This window comes from Danio rerio, chromosome 10 (assembly GCF_052040795.2).
Source record: "Danio rerio strain M-AB ecotype USA chromosome 10, GRCz13ab, whole genome shotgun sequence".
Classification (NCBI taxonomy): domain Eukaryota; kingdom Metazoa; phylum Chordata; class Actinopteri; order Cypriniformes; family Danionidae; genus Danio; species Danio rerio.
This window is the reverse complement of record NC_141030.1, coordinates 17,908,648-17,933,962: the sequence shown is the minus strand read 5'-3', so window position 1 is coordinate 17,933,962 and position 25,315 is coordinate 17,908,648. Positions and strand designations below refer to the sequence as shown.

The 25,315-nt window shown below is 35.1% G+C and overlaps 1 protein-coding gene across 4 annotated transcripts in view; it reads right to left on the bottom strand.

The window, feature by feature from the left end:
- apbb1 (amyloid beta precursor protein binding family B member 1) overlaps positions 1-21,643 on the bottom strand; it is a 29,824-nt gene extending 8,181 nt beyond the window's left edge. Inside the window, exons 1-9 of one of the 4 annotated variants that reach the window (XR_015500930.1) lie at positions 21,531-21,643; positions 14,585-15,341; positions 9,385-9,575; positions 5,411-5,467; positions 4,485-4,561; positions 3,681-3,741; positions 3,463-3,609; positions 3,105-3,240; positions 919-1,033 (exon numbers count right to left, since the gene is read on the bottom strand). Coding sequence is in view for 2 of the 4 variants with exons in the window: in XM_087270324.1 (XP_087126450.1) it covers positions 919-1,033; positions 3,113-3,240; positions 3,463-3,609; positions 3,681-3,741; positions 4,485-4,561; positions 5,411-5,467; positions 9,385-9,575; positions 14,585-15,332 (1,524 nt within the window). In the remaining 2 variants the exon portion in view is untranslated. The remainder of the gene's footprint in view (positions 1-918; positions 1,034-3,104; positions 3,241-3,462; positions 3,610-3,680; positions 3,742-4,484; positions 4,562-5,410; positions 5,468-9,384; positions 9,576-14,584; positions 15,342-21,530) is intronic. The other 3 variants (XM_087270324.1, XR_015500931.1, XM_087270325.1) reach the window with 3 other exon arrangements.
- Positions 21,644-25,315: the final 3,672 nt, after the last annotated feature.

Genomic DNA, 25,315 nt, shown 5'->3' with positions numbered 1-25,315 from the left:
TTGGGGAGTAACTAGTTACATGTAACAGCATTACGTAATTTAATTACAAAATAAAAGTAACAGTAATTCGTTACAGTTACTGAGAAAAATGTGTAACTACATTACAGTTACTTGTGAAAATGTTTAAGAATACAAATGGGTTACATCTAAAAATTCTCTTTAAAAACCTGGGAATATTAATCAGTTGCTTTGCCTGTTTTTGATATGCACGAGGCCTTCTGCTAAGGCCATTTATTAAATCGTTGCTATTCTGATGCTTTTGATTTGCGGCGCACCCACAGGCATAAATCCCGGGGGGAACATGTCTTCATTATAAATGTTTGAAAATTATTTAGTTGAAAATGTCCATTCGAAACTTAAAAGTAATCAAAAATTAATCAAATGTAATTAGTTACTCTACTTTAATAAAGTAATCGAAAAGTAGTGTAACTCATTACATTTTAAATAGGGTAATTTGTAATCTGTAATCTATTACATTTCCAAAGTAACCTCCCCAACACTGAACACACTACCCCTTTCACTCAGAAATAAATCATCTCTGTCTGCTTAAGCCTCTAAAACCCTACTAAAAACACATATTTTCAATCTGTATTTTAGACAATGTGGCCTCAATGGCCTTGAGCGTTTGTAATAATAATAAAAAAAACTATAATAAATAAAAATTCTATCTAACATAGACTTGTCATGGCATTTATACATTGCTGTTCTCTGGTGGTTAGAAGTGCTTTTTTATTTTCATTAAGAAGTCATTTTGAATACAAGCATCTGCTTGTCAACTACTACATCCCTTACTATTAATCACCACATATTCACTATGTTTTCTGATCCATTTCAAGTGTTAATTCTGCTTATACATGTCTGAAATGGAGATTAAACCAATCCTACATATTATAGTGTAAATATTAAAAGATAACTTACCTTAGAGCAGATCTCATGCATGCTTGTGGCGATGTTTTTTGCCGGGGTGTCACATCGAAATACATGACACTTGAGCACATGTGTTAACTTGTCCCTGGCCACATATGCAAAGTCCCTGCAATAAAAGAAAACAGCCAAATAAAGAGATCGATGTCAGCCCAATATATCTGCACACCAACAGCAACTTCCGATAAAGGACTTATTGAAGTATGTGATATGTATTCCCGGAGTGGGGAACAAAACACTGCCTTATAGCTGACACTGCTAGAACACCCTTTGGTGTAAAAAAATGTCTAAAAAGTTTACTGCACTAGCAATGCTCCCGGAGGTGATGCTTCACTGACATTTCGATAATACATTGTTTATGACTCCATCATAGAAAGATTTTCTATAGAGAAAAACACAAAGAAATACTATATCCGTCACATACACCTATGACCACATATACCGGTTAAAAGTGTGGGGTCAGGAGGACTTTTAAATGTTTAAAAATAAGCTTATCCTGCTCATCAAGGCTGAATTTATTTAATCAAGAACACAGTAAAAAGTGTAAAAAAAAAAAAATTGTTGTTGCACTATAAAATAACTGTTCAAAAGTAGTTTATAATTTAATTTAATATATTTTTATTTATTTCAGTGATTTAAAGGTAAATTTTCAGCATCATTACTCCAGTCCTCAGAGTCACATGATCCTTCAGAAATCATAATATGAATTCATAATATGAATTATTATTATTATTATTATTGTTATTTTTATTAATATTTTTATTATTAATAGTAATAGTAATAAACATAATAATGACAGGAATAATAATTTCATTTGAAGCTACATACAGTAATAAATCAATATTTAATAAATAAATTTAACTTTATGATTAATAAATGCAGCTTTAATGAACAAAACAATTTTATTTAAATTATTAAACAAAATTGATAATAACGAAAAAATAGAAAATAAATAACCCCATAATTTTGACCTGTGGTGTACTTAAAGATGTTCTCTTTTACAAATCCACTTCAACATCATGAACCTGTATATTATAAGAGGTAACCAGAGAATCATTAGCCAGAACAAGCAAAAATTATGCCTTAATCAATTGTATGTTTGCTTTCTTCATGACATAATGTATAAAAACCTGTAATAAAATCACAATGCACTGGCAAGAAATCAGAATCCAACATGACTGCCGGGAGCTCAGACACATACGTTGCATCGCATGAAAGAGTGTGTGTGTGTGTGGTCACGTGACGTTTCAGCAGTGTAGTGTGGACGAAGAGTTGTTGAGAAACGCTGGGTGAAACGCTAGTGTGGACGCGGGTCTTTTTTTATTCTAAAACGGCACTTTAAAACTAAAACGTATTAGTGTAAACAGAGCCTTAGTCCATCTATTTGTGATGTTAAGTGGAATTTTGTGTCTTCTAAATTTGGTTTATTAAAAGAAAAATACATAAATTATTGTGTTACTGTACATAAAAAAAAACTACTTAAATCCATTCTCTGAAACAAAATGCTGCAAAAACAAGGAAGACGAATATTCCTATAGAGAAATATGTCTGAAATGGTACAAACTCTAAAATGTCAGTAAAGCAATGCCTCACTGGGTGGTCCTGATATTTTCAATCAATAAGATTATCATCACAGAAAGTTACAACATTTAAGTCAATGTTGAATGAGCTGAGACCAAATGCTCCAACTAAAAATAAAAAATTAAATAAAAATAATATTTTATTATGAAAGTAAATGTAAAGAATAATGTGAAAAATGTCAGAATAAGGCGGAATTTATATAGTTACTTTTTATGAAATACAAATTTAAAGACAATCTCAAATGCAGTTTGCATCAACAAATTAGCATTGTAAAAATACACAAGAGCAAACAAAAACAATATAATATACACAGCAACTCTACCTCTCCCTGGAATCCAGAATGCAGCAGAACAGACAGAACGAAAATATTAAAACATTGCAATGCAGCATTATCTGAATTACACAACAAAACAATCTTTCAACAGCCTATTGATGTTACCATAGAAAAGATTGAATTAAATACAGCAAAACATGCTTCAGTTTGTGTAGCATTGTGCATCTGTCAGTCTACGATCATATGAATATCGTCAGCTGTCATTACAATTAAAAATGAAGCAAAAATCAAGTTAAATTGTAGGCAAATTATTAATTATGCTCACAGACTCACCTGCCATCATCACGACCGACGCCCCAAACACGGATGCTAACGATTGGCTGTGAGTGAAGCAGTGTTTGTCCATGAGGTTCAAACAGATTCAGCATCTCATTTTCCAGCACCAGCAACATTTCCTTTCCCTACACAATACAAACAATGTCATACAATCATATTATTTGTACAAGGTTTGTAGAACATATAGATGATACTCAAAATCCTGGATTATTAAGAGGACTAAGCCGACAAGAAAATAAATGAATGAAGAGTTTCAAATGACCACGGTGGACCCACCAATCCTAATTGAACATTCCTTTGATACTTCCTTTCTTGAAATTCAAATGATTTCAAGTAGATGCACATACCTCACCCCAGATGCCAGCTGTGTCATCTAGATTGTGTTTCTGGTAGGACAACTGTCGGATGCAGTTATTAACAGCAACACTACTCCTGCCAGGAGCCATTTCCTCTTCTGTTATTTCCACCCAGCCCAGAGAACGCACTGCAAAACACTGTAAAACACAAACATGAAGAAAACAAGCATTTCGAGGTCGTGTATGTGGTCAGCCATCGATGCATTTACCTTTGAACCCTCAATACTGCTGAAACAAGTCTGTTCCTCTTCCTCCTCAGTCTGAGAAAAACTGAATAGAAAAAAAAGTAATAGAAAAAAGAAAAAAATAGAAAAAAAAGAAAAAAAGAAGAAAAAAAGTCAGTGCACCTGTTGCTCAAAAACCAAAATTACAGGTTCAGTTAAAAAAGAATGAATAAGAATGCAACAGAAGTGTCCATAGGTACATAAATGTCAACAAATGCATAACGTCAATGCAATGTTAAACTTAATTTGGTAATACTGAATAATACTCAACTTTATGTATAATAATAATAATAATAATAATAATAATAATTAGGCACCTTTCTGGCAACTCAAGGACACCGTACAATAAACAAGAGCAATAAAACAACAAGAGAAATAATAAAAATTACACAGCAAATAGTGCAGACAAAATTATTTAAGCATTAAAAGCCATCTTAAATAATTGGGTTTTGAGTCTTGATTTGAAGCGTGTGAGGGAGTCAATGTTTCTGATGGCAGGTGGTAGTGAGTTCCAAAGCCACAGAGCAGAGCGGCTAAATGCTCTGTTGACGTTAGACGAGCAGAGGCAACAGACAAGTGGAGGGAGGAACAAGATAGCAGGGTGCAAGAAGAAACAGAAATGTGAATGAGGGCAAACAAATATGAAGGGGCGAGATTGTGGATGGCTTTGAATGTTAACATCAAGATTTTTAAATCAATTCGAAATTGAACATGTAACCAATGAAGCTGCTGCAGGACAGGGGTGATGTGATGATACGGGTATATTGGAACCTTTGATTCATCTTGTACCTGAGATTGATTGAGGCATAGCGTAGAGTTGCTCCCTCAAACTCCTTCAGACTTTCATCAGAAGATACAACCTCCGTCTGAAAAACAGAAAGAAAACAAACTATACAGTGTTCCCACTTTAAAGCTAAATATCGATATTCCTTGACCTTCACTGACTAAAAAGCTACTTGATGTTTTACAGTTACTGTCTGCTGTCTACAGTCTTATAACTACTTGCTGTTTTATGTGGCTGTTACATTATCCTTTTCTAATTTGTTATGGCTGTACTAGATCAAAAGGGTGCTTCTCCTAAATACTGAGCATAGGGTCTAAATACTTAGGACCATGGAGTATTTCAGTTTTTCATTTTTTATTAAATCTGCAAAAATGTCAACATTTCTGTGTTTTCTGTTAATATAGAGTCCAGTGTGTACATTAATGAAGAAAAAAAAAAGAACTTACATGATTTTAGCAAATGCAATGAAACAGAGTGAAATATTTACGGGGGTCTGAATGGTTTCCGTAAACACTGTACTTTTTAACACAGAGTAATTTTGAAGACAAATTTTTTAAAATGTATATATTATCCTGGCCTCTTATCCTTGGTTAACAGGTACAATATTGTGACTGTATTTAACTTGAGGGGCATACGAGTTGATAAGCATGAAAAGAATAAAATAGAGCTGAAAAATAACTTGTCCATAACAACAGGTGTGAAACAGTACCATGCAAAAAAAAAAAAAAATAGTGTAGAAAAAAATTATTTTGGTAAACAGTCCAAAATAAGTCCAAAAATATTACATGGAAAAAATATTTTAAAATTCTCTGACTTTTAATTTCTGGAATAGATATTTTAAAATTCCATGACCCGTAGGAACCCTGACAATATTATTGTAAACAAAAAAAAAAATCGAATAAAATTATCTGAGACTTCATTATTAACCTACCTGCCAGAGTTCATCACCACTGAATGTGTTCTGGTGTGAAACATCATTCCATGCAATCTAAATACAAAATGCACCAATGTTAAAAACATGTATATTTGCACTCACTTGTGGGTTACTAGAATATGCTGATCAACTAAAGAATTATAATATAATATTATATTAATATAATGTTATATTAACCTTTAAAGATTATGGGCCCTATCATACACCCGACGCAATGTAACACAAGGCGCGACGCAATTGTTGTTTGCTAGTTTCAGCTTGGCGCAAGAGTCATTTTGACCTTTTGCGCCATTCTGTTTAAATAGCAAATGCATTTGCAGTCATATGTGCGCCCATAGGCGTTCTGGTCTAAAAAAGGAGGCGTGTTGAGGTGCATTGCTAGCACGTTGCTATTTTGAGAAACTATAATAGATTTTTCAGTAGACCAGAACAAAGCCGGTCTATCGTCCAGCACAGAGCGCGTTAGTTGTGCGCCTCGCTTACACACTGCTTAATAAACACAAGATGTAGAGCAATACGCAAATATCTTTAGATATGAAAAATTATAAAAAAAAAAAAAAAAAAAAATATATATATATATATATATATATATATATATATATATATATATATATATATATATAGGATATAATAAGGATATATATATAGAATATAAATATAAAGAATTAAAATATTACAAAAAATATTATTTTTTAGCCAACATAAATATAAAAACCATACTGTCATGCCTTCTTCATCTCGGGAGGGTTTTTTAGTTTATTTATGACTATTTGCTTTTGTATTATGTTATTATTATTAGCAGTATTATTTATTATATCCATATTTATATTTGTTTTATTAAAAACAAGCTTAGATTTGTCCACCTGTCAGGTTATAGATCATATGGGGCACAGCATGTGTATTTGGATATAACTCAGGTTTTTGACCACACTTCATTATTATTGTTCATTTATTCGTTTGCTGGAGATTAGAACTGAATTTAGAAATAGTTTTAAAACAAATCTTTGCGCTTAACAATTAAAAATAATTATTTATAGGCTAATTGATGTCTGTGAGTACAAGGTTTCACCATCCACAAGAGCGAAAGTTAAAGTAGATAATGAGAGGCCTTATCTCTCATTCTTGCTCTGCAGATGTTCTGTTTAACTGTTTTCTTGCTGGTGAAACGCTCAGTTTTCTCACTTACAAAGTCGTCATGTAAATAGCAAATGCGCTATGGAGCGACGCAACTGGCTCTTAAAGGGAATGGGAGATGAGACTCTGATTGGTTAATTCTCAAAACACACCTATAACTCATTAAGAAAATAAGCTCAACCCTTTTAAACAATGCGCCCTGCGCTTTGTACTTTGTGCATGGATCGTCAAAATAGAGCCCCATGACAGTAAAGGGGTGACGTTACTGCAGTTGGGCAAGTAAAGCTAAGGTGAGTAATACCGCTTCATCTTAAAAAAAAAGGGGTGGAGACAGACAGAAACTAACCAGGTTAGGTTCACATAGTACAATACCATTGTTAAAGTTACCTCTCTTTCAGAAACAGGCTTGACTTACCCAGCCTTCTCGAGTTTAACAAACCTGCCGTTTTGAATCAGAAAACCCAGAGTTTCTCTCATTTCAGGGTACATACTGAGTTTTCACTTAATCTCCTTTCTGAAATGGGGCAATGGTCTTGCTGTTTTCAAACATCTCAAATAACGGTATGGCTGTTTGTGTCAAATGCAAATATCTGGTGTAGCATATATCTGGATTTTTGAGATAGATTTGTTCAAAGACAACATGTTAGTAATTAATCTTATTTTTTACTCATATTTTGAAGTTTAGGATACTTTATTGAGCTTGTGTTCGTGAGGTTGGTCCGTTTTGGTGCAGAAGAGTCAATGATTGTTTGCATTAGTCTTTTTTTTTAGGTCAGGTGAGTTTAGTTTAGATCCACTGCATAAAAGTTTGTTTTCTGATCTCATTATATTAGCTAAACATTGCAATGGAATCTAAGAAAATAATGTATATAAAATTTACTATATAAAAACAACAAGTCTCTTTAAAATCGGATAAAAATCCCTGCAATTTTAAGGCCCACTGCAACATAGAAGTATGGTTTCCCTACCCACTGAATTGATTGACAGCTATATATTAACATGGCTCAGCCACATAGTGTATGAACAATCACAAGAGAAGATATTTCAATCCCAGTTTGTGGGAAGGTTTATTTAAATCAGATTTATTTTACACATTAGCATAACATATCCATACAACAGTGCGTGTATCCTGTCACATTTTCCGTCCAAAAAAAAAAAAGTGCAAGGTTAAACGTGTGTGTGTGTTTTACTGCGAAATTTGTTTTTTTTCTTTTCATAATTTGTGTGTGACTGATTTCAGAAAGCCTTAAATTTAATCCACGACAAAATACATCAAATGACCACAAGGTTATAACTGAAGTATTTCTCATAATTTTGCTTGCTTCCTTTTACACACGTTGGAACGGAGAGTGGGAAGAACCAGGGCCCTAATGTACAAAGACTTGCGTTGAATTCATACTAACACATTGCGTACGCACAAAGCTTTAAATGTGGTACGCAGTAAAAAAAATTCAAACGTATGAAACACTGTGTACGCGGAATCCCATGCATATTCTCTTTGTACATCCGAATTAACGTGAAACTGAGCGCACGTGCACGAGCACAAAACCCCTCCCTGCCTCCTCCCCCTAATAAATATGCTCATGACTCTTACTTTGGCAAAACCAAACAAAAAAGCAATGGCAAAAGCAAGCAAGAAGAGAAACTTTACAGAATGTGAATTGGAGGTGCTACTATCGAAGGTAGAGCGGAGCAAAACTGTATTATTTGCAAGTTTGTCCTCCAGAATTAATAACAAAAGAAAAAAAAAATAGAGTGGGAGAGTTTATCTGACCCAGTTAACCCAGTGGGGTCTGAACATCGCTCTGTGAGTGAATTAAAAAAGAAATCGTCCGATGTAAAGGTGTAAAATTTTGTAGTGTCTATTTAAGCTATAGTAGCACACTTCGTTGGAAATAGCTAGTTGAGTGAGTCCCACCCATCACCGTTTGATTGACAGAGACAACATAACTAAATAGAGCAGCAAACAGCAGCATGAGTGGCGTAGCTAGTAAAGCGCATGGCAACATGTTTTGACATGATCGATTAATGAACATGGTTCGAATCCAGCGTCTGATGAACTCCTCCCCCCCAACTACATATAAGATTTTGCATACTCTTCATCAAGAGGAAGATAAGGACAAATCCTTAATAAGTGTGTATTATAATAAGCGCATTTGGGCATCACATATTATTTGCACATTTATTGTATGGAAATGTTTCCAATTCACGTATGCAAATTTGTCTTCATATAGCGTCTTTATAGCAATGTGCGTGCAGTCAATCGCTCCGATTACATTAGGAAAACCGGCGATTGCTGCAAATTGCACTTTAATGTTTGGCTGGTCAACTGCATGGCATGGAAACCTTATATACCTGCTAGACATGCAGATGAACCCGTCCCAGACAGCTGCCATTGCACGGCTCAAAGATACTTTGTAGTGTGCAATTTAACATATTTGCCTTTAGGAGTCGCCAATGGAAATAAAAACAAACACACATAAAAAATGCACTTGCGCCAGACGTGAAGTTGACATGGACCAACGTACATTCCCATGTTAATTTCATCGTTAGTAAATCCAAACGCGAGCGTGAATCTGGCATACACAAATTTTTTGTGCATACGCAGCATTGATACATGAGGCCCCAGCTCATTTGCATTAAAGGTACAGGCTACAAAAAAGACCTCAGACCTCAAAAATCCCATATTCAGAAAGGTATATTATTAGGTATAATTTACAAATATTCTAAAGATACCGGAGACTTATCTTAAATCTTTAAAAATAGGTAAAATAGGTATCCTTTAATAAAAAACTAAAAACTGCAAACAAGAAATTATTTTTGTGTGTGTACAGTACCTGAGGCTCATCAGCGGGTGTGACTGCAGGTGAAGCACTTGATGGTCTCTCCTCCAGTGTCTCCGGTGGTTCCCACTGTGTGGTACCTGTAGGAATGTGCCAATAGTAGGTGCCCGATGTGTCCTGCACTCGCATCCAACCAGCAGGAAGATCCGTGTCAGTTTCAAATGCACTACCATCCCAATAGGACTCTAAAACAACAAAGCATGTTTTATTTGAAGAACTTTATTGTTTACAGTGGGAGTATGATGGATCGCAATTAATCTGTGATAAATATGTGAAACATTAATTCATTCAGCTTATAGCTGCACAATTAATAATTAATCATCAAAGATTGGGATCTCGATTAAAAAATTATAGTGATTTGCATATCTTAATTAATCCTTCAATGCAGTGAATTTAGATCTGCGCCTGACTGAAAAAGAGATTCAGTCTTAAGTCTTTTCAACCAGTATTATAATTTCTGAGTTACAAACAATCAAATAGCACAGAAGTACTGGGATAACCGTTTATAGCTTAGATATAACTACTAATGTTTATGGTAAAGATTAAAATAACCATTTAAAAGCAACTGTATGCTCCAAATGAACGTTAATATTATTGTTAATATATAATATTATAATAATAATATTGTTAAGCCGATAGATAGCAACAACCAACCACTGAATATTTTGTCAGAGTAATTCTTCAAAAATAATTCATTTAGAACATGCCTGAAGGACCACATATCTCGGACAGTTTAACCAATTAAAGTTTATTAAAATATTAATGACAAGAAAACATGAGTTCTGCAAATATATAAATTTTTATTATGGCAAGAATAAAAGCAAAAAAGTACACTTACTAAAAAATTTATAAATAAAGATGTTTTTATAGATTTAGTCCGCTCAATTCACACATTACTGTCTGGCTAGTTTCTTCAAATAATTCTTTCCAGGTATCAAAGAAATAATTTGTTCCTTAATTATAGTTTTGTAACTATTAAATAGTTTTAAATTTAAAACTCTAACTATATACATCAGTGTAAAACCTATGAATGGTGAAAAAAACATATTTCTGTAATTGTGTCATCACTTTTGCATGGCCTCTTTTGGTTTTAACAAACTTATCCCTTAGGTTTCTCCACACCTTTTAACAAAAAAATTCATTCTTTACCACTGCTGTTGCAATTTCTAGCCAAGAATTCTTGATCATATGTTTATCTCGATGATCACGGTTCATAAGGATGTGCAGTCATCCTGTTTCAGACAAAATCTCTTCAAAGTGTTTCATATTCAACCCAAATCAAATGCGGCGCCACGCGCACTGTTCACTCAAGTCTCAAAAAAAACAAACATGCGCACCGCCAAACAAAATCATGTCGCGCACACCTAAAGCGAACCTCCGCAAAATCTGCGATGACATCACATTTGCCGTGCGCACTCAGGCGAACTAGCAGACGCTTCAAGTATAAACCAGGCTTTAAACAGCTGTCTGAAATACTCTATTCTGATTAGAAGGTGCTGTAATGTAAACCAGAGAAAGCTCAAATGCCGTCCAAATTCTGCTATTTACACAGAGCTTGTTCTGTTTCTGTATTTGATCTTCCAAAAGACATGACACAAAGAAAGAAGTGCTTACAATTTAATTTTAATTATGTTCCAGAGAATTATAAAAAAGATTTAGCACTAGCATTTGACAAAGGACAGATTCCAGAATCTCCCCCAGTTCAGTGCTGGCTAAAAACTCAAAGAAAAAGCAGCTCTAACCATAATAGAAGAAGCTGTGGATTGTGAGCCACAACCTGTAAGTATTCTTATTTGTTAAAATGTATCTATTACATGCATAGTTTCTAGCATTAACATTATGTTGTAGCAAGGACGCAAACAAGGATGTAAACAACTGGAAATGCTGTTTGTCATCGTTAACAATTTACATTTCATATTAATTACACATGCTTATTACAAATATATATGAATTACATTATTTTATTATTAGATATTATTTTAGAGAGCATGCATGAGGTTCAACTGACAGTTACACTGACTGACAGTATTTAGACAGCAGAAGCAAAGCATGTGCTAGTGGAGGCGTGATGCTTTTCTTGGTAATGTGGAGCCAATTCGCGAATCACAGCACATTAAGTTAGCTGACCAATCAGAGGCTCTTGAGGGGTTTCAGAGAAACTAGGAAATATGATAGTAGTTTTTATGTTAGTGGGGTAGCAGTATATAATCAGAGTAAGATTTATGAAAAAATAACTTGATTTCTTTTCTTTTTTTATACAAATAAACCATGAGTATACATTGCTTTGCATCTTATAAACACAAATAAAGCCTTGAAAATTTAGCATTTGTCTTTCTGCAGTTAATGCACGTTTGAAAAATGCTTAGCTAGTAGACTGCTTGCATTTCAATTTTTACAAGAAAATAGGGCTGGGCGGTATATCAGGTTTTAAGGATATATTGATACGATTCCCCAAATTAACGCGGGATTATCCAATATTGTTCGTATCGATATGGTTTGAGGCCACACGTGCGTATTCTGCATGAAACAGACCACTCCAAGGTAGCCCGCGAGCTCCACTTGCACAAATGTGCGCATGAGTAAATTAATGATTCACTCCATGAGTCATACAAAAGATGTTCAAAATGAACGAATCGTTCAAAAACGACCCATCACTGACGCAACATGGAGGAACATGCAGCGCCGGTGTTGTATCGAAATCTGACTCCCTCGACAAATCTGACTGCCCCTTGCTTGCACGCACGTCACACAGCGCCTGCCTCTGTCACATCGGTTTATCAGAAACCTTTTAACAATCATTTCTTCCGCAATTAACAGCAAGAACGAACATAAAAGCCTTGTCAAATTGACAAGCAGCACCTGAATGTGTTCAAAAGAATTAAAAACGCCAAAATGGGATGAATTTATACCGCATTTCGAAAGTGAAACCACCTCATATTCATAGATTAAAAGTTCAGTGTTTTTTACACGACGGTCACTTCTTTACATTTACGTTATCACACATTTAGCTCTGCGTTCTGGTCTGTTAACATTTATATGCTTAACCAGCATTTCATCACAGTACTCTGAAACTTTTTCATTACTTCTCATATCAATAGTATATTTATTTTCATCTCATTTAATATTTAGTATAACAAGTAAGTCAATACAAAAGAAAAAGTGTAGGATTTTTTTACATGGAGTGGAAGACTTCTCTTTAGATATCTTCGATATGTGCACTGTTTAATAATTATGCACAATACATACATGTAAATAATTTAATTGTTGTTTATTAATAACACAACTGTGATTACTTATAACAACACTGTAATTGTGACATACTGTGCATTTTATATTTACATTCAATGTAGTTCTTTTCTATTCTCGAATACTTTAAGTCGTGTTACTATTTAAGTGTGTTCCTTTTTGCTCTGACAATGTAGCTATGGTTTCTATGGTTCTGTTTACTTTGTTATTTGCACAACAGCAAAGTAGTGCTGTGTATAGTGTCAGGCTTGAAAAAAACCCTGTACTTTATTTATTTATCAAATATTTTTTTTATAATTTGTAATGTTGTGCAACATATAGTATTAAGCAGGAAAAAGTCTGTACTGTTTTATTTATTAAAGATTTTGTGCAGCTGTTTGTAAACAGGGAAGGAAACCCTTGTGTTTAAGTAATATTTTGCTCAAAAAATGTTTAATAAAGTTTTAATAAAGGCTTTAACTCTCAAGTAACCATTTATGGGAAAATACCATATATATATATATATATATATATATATATATATATATATATATATATATATATATATATATATATATATATATATATATATATACAGTTGAAGTCAGAATTATTAGCCCCCTGAATTATTAGCGCCCGTTTATTTTTTTCCCCAATTTCTGTTTAATGGAGGGAAGATTGTTTCAGCACATTTCTAAGCATAATAGTTTTAAAAACCTATTTCTAATAACTGATTTAGTTTATCTTTGCCATGATGACAGTAAATAATATTTTACTTGATATTTTTCAAGACACTTCTATACAGCTTGAAGTGACCTTTAAAGGCTTAACTAGGTTAATAAGGTGAACTAGGCAGGTTAGGGTAATTAGGCAAGTTATTCTATAACGATGGTTTGTTCTGTAGACTATCGGAAAAAAAAATAGCTTAAAGGGGCAAATAATTTTGTCCCAAAAATAGTTTTTAAAAAATTGAAAAACTGCTTTTATTCTAGCCAAAATGAAACAAATAAGACGTTTTCTAGAAGAAAAAATATTATCAGACATACTGTGAAAATTTCCTTGCCCTGTCAAACATCATTTGGGAAATATTCAAAAAAGAAAAAAAAAATCAAAAGGGGGCTTATAATTCTGACTTGAACTGTATGTATAAGATAGTATACTGTCATTCCACTTAAAAATACTGGGTTATGACTCTTTGCCCATATCGCCCAGCCCTAAAAGAAAACAACTTGTTGCAACGGGTGTTGTTGGTGTCCACTTGGGAAATAGAACTATACTCTTGACTGTTTGGTCCTCTTCGCCATTATCACTCTATTAAGTGCAAGCTTATGAGCATGCGCGAGTGTTTGTGTGTTTTTGTGTTTGTTTGTGTAACTCTACAGGCTGACTTTTGCTTTCGCTTTCGGTCTGCAGTGCGATCCTCCACTGAGTGTGCCCGCACAGCCAAGAACTGTGAAGGCTTTTACACTTGACGCGATTGATGTTGTATTGGGCAGAACAAGATGAACATTTCTTCTGTGAGATTGCTAACAGTGCAGACGTATATGAAATTAGCAATTGAAAATTAGCAAATTAGAAAAGGTTGCTTGATTTAAATCATGACGTAGGTGACGTTCAATTAGCAATAATTCTCCAATACCAACAGCAAAACTGTTAACTTCAAGGCTTATCGATTCTTCAGTCTTTTATAATTTAGCACCGTTTTGATACCCATCACTAAATATGCCCGCTCACTGTGAAAATGACATTGTGACTAGCTTGAAGTCATATTTTCAAAAATGTCAAACCTAGCCAAGTGGTTGGTGAACAGGCACACTTTCATTGTTACTAGCATGCATAAGAACTGATTGTAGTTTATAATGTAAATCCAATGAGGTAAGGTTGTGTTTCAAACTACTTTGAGTGTGGTCATGGTTATACAATCACAAAATATTTCCTCTGTAAACATCGACATTGTTGTGTGACCTACCTGGTTCACCATCCGGGGTGCTGCTTGCAGTGCTTCCCTGTGACAGTGACATGCAGCTGGAGTCCTCGTCACTAGGAATGCCATTCTTGCTGAACAGCAGACAAGTATTTCTGCCACTACCTTCAGCACGTTTCTTTTGAATTTCAGATGAATCTCTGTTCTCGCCTCCACTAGGATTTACATTTTCCTCTTCCTCTCCTTCAACATCCACATCTCTTGATTCTTCCTGATTCTTCTCCATCATGACAGAAGAGTAAATCAGTACAGATTCATCAGCCCCCCAATCATTCAGGTCAGAGCAGAGCGCGTTAAGGGTCTTGTTCTTCTCTTCATGGTGCCTCTGCGAGTTCTGATTTGGATTTGTCTCTGTTGATTCATTCTTGTTCTCGACCAAGTTTAAATTCTGGTCTTGCTGCTGCTGTTGCTCTGCTAACTTGCATATCTGGTTCTTATCATCCTTCATCCACTTGGTTTTACTTTCAGAAAGACTGTGTTCATTTTCCTGATTTCTGCTCCATTCACCTTCTTGGTGTCGGAGGGATGCATCGTCATCATCATCTAGTCCTCCCATAATGTCTTTGAGGAGCTGGATGGAAGTTGTGCTGGAGTAATTATGACGACTCTTTTGAGACCCAGAAGTATCATTCAGAACTAACTTTTTTTCATGTGATAAACAGAGGTCAAGGGTCAGGGAGGATGAGATGTATGCATTTTCATTGAGCACATCTGATGGGCTCTTCACCGACATGTCACAGAGCTGTACACAATGAAAAATAAAATGTAATGTCAAAGACTTAAACAATTTAACACAAAATTCAACTAGCAAATGATCCAAACAAGGAAAAAACTTAGCATTAAAATTGCTAATGAGCTTACATTTAAACAACACAATTCACAAATAGGAATGCAAAAGGGTCTGTAAACCTAATGCAGTGTTTCTAAACCTTGTCTCCTTTATAGGTTACACCCATTACATGTCTTTTATTCATTCATTCATTCATTTATTTTCTTGTCGGCTTAGTCCCTTTATTAATTCGGGGTCGCCACAGTGGAATGAACCGCCAACTTATCCAGCACATTTTTTATGCAGCAACCCATCTCTAAGAAACATCCACACACACATTCACACACAGACTCATACACTATGGACAATTTAGCCTACCCAATTCACCTGTACCGCGTGTCTTTGGACTGTGGGGGAAACTGGAGCACCAGGAGGAAACCCACAGGAACGCAAGGAGAACATGCAAACTCCACACAGAAACACCAGCTGAGCCGAGGATCGAACCAGCGACCTTCTTGCTGTGAGGCGACAGCACTACCTATCGCGCCACTGCTTCGCCCCACGTCTTTCAGTCTCTGCTAATAGGCTAATGATCTGAATCAGGTGTGTTTTAATTAGGAGACATGGAAATTGTGCAGAGCTGGTGGTCCTCAGGGATTGTGGTTGAGAAACACTGGCCTAATACATACAGGGCATAGATATACACTATATATCGCATACGGACCCTGAGCGTGTCAATAGCGCTGCAACATTTGTACAGTGCTCCAAGGACAAATGTCATCCAGCCACACTAGTCAAGATTAAAGCCAATGTGAAGATGCTGGACTTTAATACCGTGTATAGGCAAACGAAGTATAAAGGCATAACATTTCATAGGTAAGATTTGTTTTTTTTTGTTTTAGTTAGTATGTTACGAACTTTTGTGCTAAACAAGCATTATACAGTCAGGCCATAAGGCAAAGTAGCACCAGCTCAAACACCAGGCTTATGCTAGTTTTGTTGAATAAAATAAGCAAAATAAAAAATATAAAAACAAGATGCTGTGGTGCTAGAAACGTGTATAGTTGTCAGCTAAGTGAACGAGTCGTTCATAACAAAGATTCATTCACAAACTAACTACTCCCGCTGTTAAAAGCAGGAGAGGGGGGTGTGTTTCAGGACACGGATTAGATCATATTTAACAGGAAGGGAGGGTAATACACACATGCTCTTTGTCAGAAATGCCTGTGCGATCATCGATGTAAAAAAGTGATGTAAAATTATAATTTTCGTAATTTAAAAAATATTAGCATACTGACCAGCGGGAAAACTCCTAATTATATATATAGGAGTAAGGACCGGTTGAGAGTGTTATGGAATTTAATAGCGTACGCCAATTGGAAAGAAAAAAAACTTCCGCATTTCGCGATGTTTGTGTGTGTGTGTGGTGTCTGTGTGTGTGTGTGTGTGTGTGTGTGTGTATGTGTGTGTGTTTGTGTGTGTGTGGTCCTTTACTGACAGCCGCGTATGGATCTTGTTGGAAATGATGGCGAAAGGTCCTAAAGACCATGGTGTTTACTTCAATAATGCCACTAATGTCTTAATTTCATTTCTGTTTAGTTTAGTTATGACTTTAGTTGGATTAAGGTCATCAAAAACCGCTGTTTGAGCTTATGTAGGCCTACAGTTCAAAATTAATCTTTAACTGAATAAACAGTGAGTAAACATAAGTACATCTTATTATAAAACGGGGAGACGCAGTGGCACAGTAGGTAGTGCTGTCGCCTCACAGCAAGAAGGTCACTGGGTTGCTGGTTCGAGCCTCGGCTGGGTCAGTTGGCATTTCTGTGTGGAGTTGTGGAGTTTCTCCAGGTGCTCCGGTTTCCCCCAAAGTCTAAAGACATGTGGTACAGGTGAATTGGGTAAGCTAAACTGTCCAAAGTGTATGAGTGTGTGTGTGTGTGGATGTTTCCCATAGATGGGTTGCGGCTGGAAGGGTAAAAACGAGCTGGATAAGTTAGCGGTTCAGATGCTGTGGCAACTGCTTTTTTATAAATGGACTGAGCCGAAAAGAAAAGGAATGAATTAATCTTATTGAACATTTATTTTCATCATTAATTCTAATCGTAAAAGAGTTTCTCAAGAAGTTTGTGATGCATTTTGGAAACTAGAGATGAGCGCCTAGTCTAATGTGCCACCTGGCTTGAGAAACCAGCTCTCAAAAACGTATTATTTTGGTAGCACACACATTCTGAATGCCTTCGGCAAAATTCAAATGACTTTATTTTGAATTATTTGAATTATTTTTTAATCTAGATTTAAAAAAATAATCTATACCTATATAATAAAAATACCGTTTGTTTGAAAACAAAATTTTTTGTCATCATTACTGCAAACTTATATGAGAGATTATATCCTTAAATGTGAAGGGGGCCTTACAATATTTTCTGGGGAAAAAGGGGGTCTCAGGCAAAAAAAGGTTGGGGACCACAACCACTGCTTTACTGCACCTTAGTCCCACATTCACTTCAAATGAGCGCTGCCCTGTACTAAAACGGCAACTCTATTAACGCATTTCTTCCAACAGACAACAATAGCATAGGTGACGTCTACTGTAAATATCTATGGATACAGGGGTTGGACAATGAAACTGAAACGCCTTGTTTTAGACCACAATAATTCATTTGTATGATGTAGCGGTTCCTTTTGTGGCCAACACAGTATTAATTCATCTTAGGAATGATAGATACAAGTCCTGCACAGAAGCCAGAGATTTTGGACTTTGCAATTTCTAACAATCCAAACAAATTACCAAAACACCTGCATTTTCTCATCACATGCAAATAGTATGGAACGCAGTGGAAACATTTCAAGACATCCCTAAAATGTGACAGACCTGGCTATTTAGGTTATGGTTATTTAGCCTTATAATATACAAAAGACAAGGGAATCGTGTAATAGGGATAATAAAATTAACAACAGAAAAAAACTCACCTTCCAAAAATTACCTACATTTAGGGCTGGACGATAAAACGGTATCCAGTATTTGACCAAACACCATTGTCAATAACAATAAAAAAAGATTGGTATGAAGTTTTGGTATGAAGCACTATAGTTTATAAAATGTGGCTACTGAACACACACCTTGGAAGGAAGACCAATACAATTTAGGGTTATTTCAAATTGAGGCGTGTGGCTTGTGCATGCAAATAGAGAGTGATGCGCACATGGTCTGCAAGTGGCACGCATGTGATGTGCTTGCATACACCTAGTTGAAAAACATCTCAACTTTAAAAAAATAAAATAAAATAAAACAATGAGTGCACTGTGATTTATGTAACTAGAACTAACTTTGTATGTAAAATATCCATTTTGCTAACAGTGTTTCCCCTAGGTTTACAGGCTTGGGAGGAAGGGTGGGTTAGGGGTGTAGCATGGCTGTTCTGACTGACACCGACAAAAGGACTTATGGAGTTAATTTGTTTCTTTTTATGACAGCAGTAAATAACTGAACAATCATTTGAACTGTACAACCGTACAAGCTAAAAATGTATATTTATGCACACAAAGCGTACAGCTTTTGTCACTGCAGTTTATCTTTCTGGGCTTCTGGTAGAACATTCTGGTACACTACTAGTACATTGATTCTGGTATACACATATGAAATAAAGTATACTTTTTTCCTAAAGGTGTATTCACTGACTTACTTACTAAGATCAGTCTTGTACAGCCAGAGGGAGTATTGCCACTTTGACAGCCAAATTAGGTCGAAGCTAGGGATGCTCCAAGATTTTTGAAGCCGATACAGAGTACTGATTCATTGTCATAGTGATTGGCTGATACTGATTCTAATGCTTCACGCTTTATAATGCATTAAGCACATTTTCCCTCTAAGTATGAACCTTAAGAGAAGATCTGGCCTTACCTAAGAGAATAAATGAAGGATGCTGCAAATAATCCTTTAAACACGTCTCTCATAACCATTTAGGTGTGAACATGTCATAGCCAGAAGCAGCCTTAGAGAAAATACTTCATCCGCTACACATACATTACTTCTTTACTAATAGGAAATAGGCCTATAAACTGTTTATTGCAATAAGTAGATTACAACAAGTTATATTATGAAATACCATGTTAAAAATAAATTAAGTTCTATCATGTATCTTATCATTTCAGCCAGCTTTTGGTGAACTTGCAATATCATCAAAAACACAGGGCTTTCAGTTGTTCCATGTAAAAAGGCCTAAATGCATGCAGGACCATTTAAATATTTTGCACATCTCCAACTATTGACAGTAGATCCCTCAATGAGAGAGGGGGATTTGTACTCGCAATAGCTTTACTGCTCTATTCATTTAACCTAAGAAATGTAAGAACATGCTTAGAAATTAGAATGCTTACAACATGCTAAATGCTTAGAACATCACTGTGTCTATGTGATTTCCTGGTATTTTAACTCATTTTTGGGGATCACAGAGCAGGTATAAATTTGAGGGAGACTCCCGGACCTTCTGGGAGAGGTCATAAGGTTGGATGAGACACTAGTTAAGGGTGATCGATTGCTGGCATCACAGCAGCTCAAAACACTGGAAATACAATCGTTGCATTTGTAACAAAGAGAGCATCACTCGCGCGAGTCGCACCAATAAACAGAGGTTGCACCACATTTTAGCTGCTGTGATGTGAGTGCATCGATCGATTTAAAAAGATTTGATTCAGCAGGTTTTTACCGATCACACATGTGCTCTCTCTCTCGTGAACGCGTGGCGGTCGGCGGAGCTGCGTACAAAAGGCTGCGGAGTTGTTCAAATCTGCATTTGCTGACAAGCAGATTGGGCTACTTATCGGAATTGAGTCGGCCCGACTCTATTTAATTGGATGAACTTTTTTTGTTTTATGCCTTACCCAAAATATAAAAATACATATGAATACATTTAGATCAATTACTGTAATCATTACTATTAGACTGTGAAGAGACTATAAACCAGCACAACAAAAAATGCTTCTGAAGACAACCACCAACTGCACTTTTAATTTTATTTATTACATTTCTATTTATTTTCTTTTACTATTAACACTATTTGCCATAGTAGTGTTGGTAAATTAAAATAAAGTGGTTAAATAAAAAAAAAACATAATATTCCTAAATGGATTGTAAAAACAATATTCAATAATTATCGATACTGTATGATATGAAAAATTATAGTATATATTTTTGCTGTATTGCCTTGAAATTAATGGCACAATAAACAAATCCAAGCTGGATCCGTCATCTTTTTGAGTCTCTTTGAAACATTTTTGTTGTGTTCCGTGTTATTTGCATGTGTTGTGAGAAAATGCAGCATGTTGACTTAATGTGTTTGCATTGTGCGGATTTGCAACATGTATGCTGTCAAACCGATGAAGATCTTTTCTTAATTTTCAGACATATTTAAAAATTGTATGCGTTTTTTTAATTGCAGCATGGTAAGCTCATTTTGCAGTGGAGACACAAGCTTGATACTGGTGACTCGTACTGTACTGAACCGTACCAATCAGTGGAAACAAGGCAGTAGTAAAACATATTAACCATGATTTGCTAAACAAATATATATATATATATATATATATATATATATATATATATATATATATATACATATATATATATATATATATATATATATATATATATATATATATATATATATATATATATATATATATAAAGGTGTTACTGTGAACCACAAAAGCTCAACAAGTATGAAATTTACACTTTAAAAGGCACTGCGTGTAACGTTTCAAGCACACAAACTCTATCAGACAAACTGCATCACAATGCATCACTCATAACGTTATCCTCCTAGAATAAGTGATCTTATGGTGACAGAACATTTAACGACTGTTTGTACTGTTTTTGATCAGATTGTAATTTAATAAACAAAATAGGCCTGATGCAAGACTCGTAAAAAAAAAGCACTGTCGTTTTATTAAATAAAATTATATTATTAGAATACTATTAATGATTACTTAAAATAAGGATTACATCAGTCAATCAGGTTTTTATGAATAACAGCTTAGATTTGATCAATCTCCGTTGACGTTTACCCTTCGTTCGCTTAATCATTCATATTCATCATCACACAATATGTGACAAAAACGTTACACTTAGCGCTCTTAGTGCACAATAAAGCATACACCTACCGTTAATAAATTCCCCTCATAAATATCGATCAGCGTCAAAACGCCTAAAAAATCATCAAACACTGACTACATCACCGTTAAACGGCTAACATTGCTAAAGCTAGCCCACACATAACGTCATAGTGACGTACTTCTTCTTCTTCTTGTGGGGTTAATGGCGGATGGCAGACCAACTTACATAGTGCATTCCCGCCTCTTACTGGATAGGAGTGTGGAGCGCATAATGTAGAAAAAGCGTGAGATTAAAAGATAAATGATAAGAATGGAGGGAATGAAATTACGAGAAGAAAGAACAGGGGAGGGATTTTTTTTATACCTGAATAAATTTACAATTCCTTTATTTTGCTAAATCATTCTATTAATCAATTTTTTAAGTAAGTAATTATTTAAAGTATTATTTTAATTTGATTTGAACCATTTCATAATAAGGTCTGAAGTATATCATATATCCTATGTTACAAAAACTGCCTTCTTTTATCTGAGAAATATTGCTAAGTTATGAAGTATGCTATCCATAACAGATGCAGAAAAGCTAGTCCATGCTTTCATGATTTCTTTTCTTACCAGGTCTAGAAAATATGACCATATCACCCCAATTTTATCATCCTTCCACTGGCTGCCTGTTAAGTTTCGTATTGATTTTAAAATATTACTTCTTATCTATGAAGCTTTAAATAATCTAGCTCCTGTTTATCTAACCAACCTGTCTCGCTATAATCCAACTCGCTCTTTAAGATCTCAAAACTCAGGCTTCTGGTAGCACCCAGAATAGCTAAGTTGAGCAACGGAGGTTGAGCCTCCTCACTATAGCTCTGGAATAGCCTTCTTGATAATGTCTGAGTCTCAGACACACTCTCGCAGTTCAAAACTAGATTAAAGACCTATCTTTTTAGCAAAGCATACACTCAATGCATCACATAGCTGTATGATGCATGAATGTGCTCCACGCATCTCGTTTAAATACACTATGAACAGCAGCTCGGCTAATTATTTTCTTTATTCTGATCCCAAGGTTTCCATAATCCTGGACCAGGCCGTATCCTGAGCAGGTGCTGTGGTGGTCATGGAGGAGTGGAGAGCATAAGATTGATTCCTGTAAAACTCCAGGGACAGAAGAGTCTTCGCTGAGGTCCAGCATTCTCCAGCCTCTGGCACCTAGACAGCAGCTCTGCACAAGAAGTTTGGCCAGAGGATAAATAGTCGTGCCCAATTGAGCCTGGTTTCTCTCGGAGTTTTTTCATTCTTCACTTTCCCCAATAGGTAAAGTTCTTCATCGCAGCTGTCGTCACTGGCTTGCATGGTTCGGGTAGAACAGCGCATCGATGGATTTGCTCTTCAGTGTTTGGACTCTCAGTAGTGATTATTAAACCACACTGAACTGAGCTAAACTGAACTGAACTTAAACACTAAATACTGAACTACACTGTTCCAATTTACTATGATCTTCTATGTAAAGCTGCTTTGACACAATCTACCAGGGGCGAACTGGCAATCTGGCATTTCTGACAAATGCCAGAAGGACCAGACCATTTTTTAAATGTGGGCCGGTCATTTTTAAAAAAAAATTTTATGTATTGTTTTTACATGCAGGCACTTTTATCTCTTGTTAGATGTAATATGATGATGATGATGATGATGATGATGATGATGATGATGATGATGATGATGATGAGGATAATGATAATAGTAATGATAATAATAAATGTTAAACATTTGGCCCAATCTGTGATGGCCGCCTGGTTTCGAGATGGGCCAACCCAATCCGAGGTTACCCGGACATAATCAAAATCTGGCAAGAATGTCAAACAAACAATAAGTGCAACACAAGCTCAAAGATGGACCGTAAAAAAAGGAAAGGCAGTGCCGATAACTCAGAGAAAGCAAAAAAAGGGGTCTAAAATCGAGAGAGGTCTGGATGCAGACCTGGTGCAGTGCAATCTGAGCTGCATAAAAAGTTTTTTAATGAGCTCACCTAACCCCAGCCCTAACCCTACCCATCACAGTGAAATCACTAGCTCCATTTGAATGCATTGTGTCTGACCTTGCATCGCTGAGTGATGCAATCTCAGCTTGCATCATAAAGGCTGCATCCAGATACTAATATAAAAATCAGACGCTGCCAAATTAAAAAAATTACCTGAAATATTCTTGAAAAGCTTGATTTCAGCTGCTGCATCGAAGGGCAGTATACAGTAGAGGAGGTAAGAAAAAAACAGAAAATATACTTCTAAGTCATTATACTAAAATGTACTAAGTAATTTTAACGCCATACACGTTACTTCTGACAGTTTTTGATAGTAACCTAGTGTTTAACCTAAAGCCATACTGTATTTGCAGTGAACTCTGAATACATAGCTAGTCTTTAAAGTAAAACATTTAATACATGCAGGTTACAGTATGTAATTCATCCTCTCATTGTCAGAAACAATGAGCTGCAATCAATCCAGAAATCTTTTGATTCTTTATTTTTTTCCTACAAAGTTTCCAACAAGCACTAAGCATGCAAGTGATTACAATCACTTTGCTGTATCCATGTGGGTTGGAGAGTGTGTGTGGTCTACAACAAATTAGAATAAACAAATTAAGGGATCAGAAAAACGTGAAACACTTCCATGTACAGGGACGACGCAGAGGCGCAGTAGGTTGTACTGTCGCATCACAGCAAGAAGGTCACTGGTTCGAGCATCGGCTGGATCAGTTGGCGTTTCTGTGTGAAGTTTGCATGTTCTCCCTACGTTCGCGTGTATATATATTTACAGTTAAAGTCAGAATTATTAGCCCCCCTGAATTATTACACCTCTTTGTTTTTCTCTCAATTTCGTTTAACAGAGAGCAGATTTTTTCAGCACATTTCTAATCAAAATAGTTTTAATAGTAATTGCTAATTTATTAATTATTTATTGATGATTTATTTTATCTTTGTCATGATGACAGTAAATAATATTTGACTTGATATTTTTCAAGACACTTCTATACAGCTTAAAGTAACATTTAAAGGCTTAACAAGGTTAATTAGGTTAACTAGGCAGGATAGGGTAATTAGGCAAATTATTGTATAAAGATTGTTTGTACTGTAGACTATCGGGAAAAAATGCTTAAAGGGGCTAATAATTTTGACCTTAAAATGGTTTTAAAAATTAAAAACTGCTTTTATTCTAGCCAAAATGTAACAAATCAAACTTTCTCCAGAAGAAAAATATTATCAGACATACTGTGAAAATTTCCTTGCTCTGTTAAACATCATTTTGGGAAATATTTAAAAAAGAGAAAAAAAATTCAAAAGGGAGCTAATTACTCTGATAATAACTCTGTGTATATCTCATCCAGTTATCTGGTGTGTATATATATATATATATATATATATATATATATATATATATATATATATATATATATATATATATATATATATATATATATATATATATATATATCATCCAATAATCCTAACTTCCCACAACCTTCTAATTTTAGGACCATTTCTCCATTTCTGTCACTTTTGTCAATAATATAATTTATGTAGCTACTTCCAAAATACCTATCTTCATTTTGAAACCGGTTAATTAGCCTAAATGCACAGTTACAACATAATTTTAACATTAGGCTGATGTATTTTTATGCTAGTTGAAGACATTTGTTCACAAAAAATAAAAATCAAATATAGTATGCATAAGTTGTTGTGTTACCGGATTATTGTTTGTTCAGTTGTTCATTCAAAAAGACTTCACAATGTTTACCGTACCGAAATGAAAAGAACTAAAATTAACTGAAATAAAATAGATTTG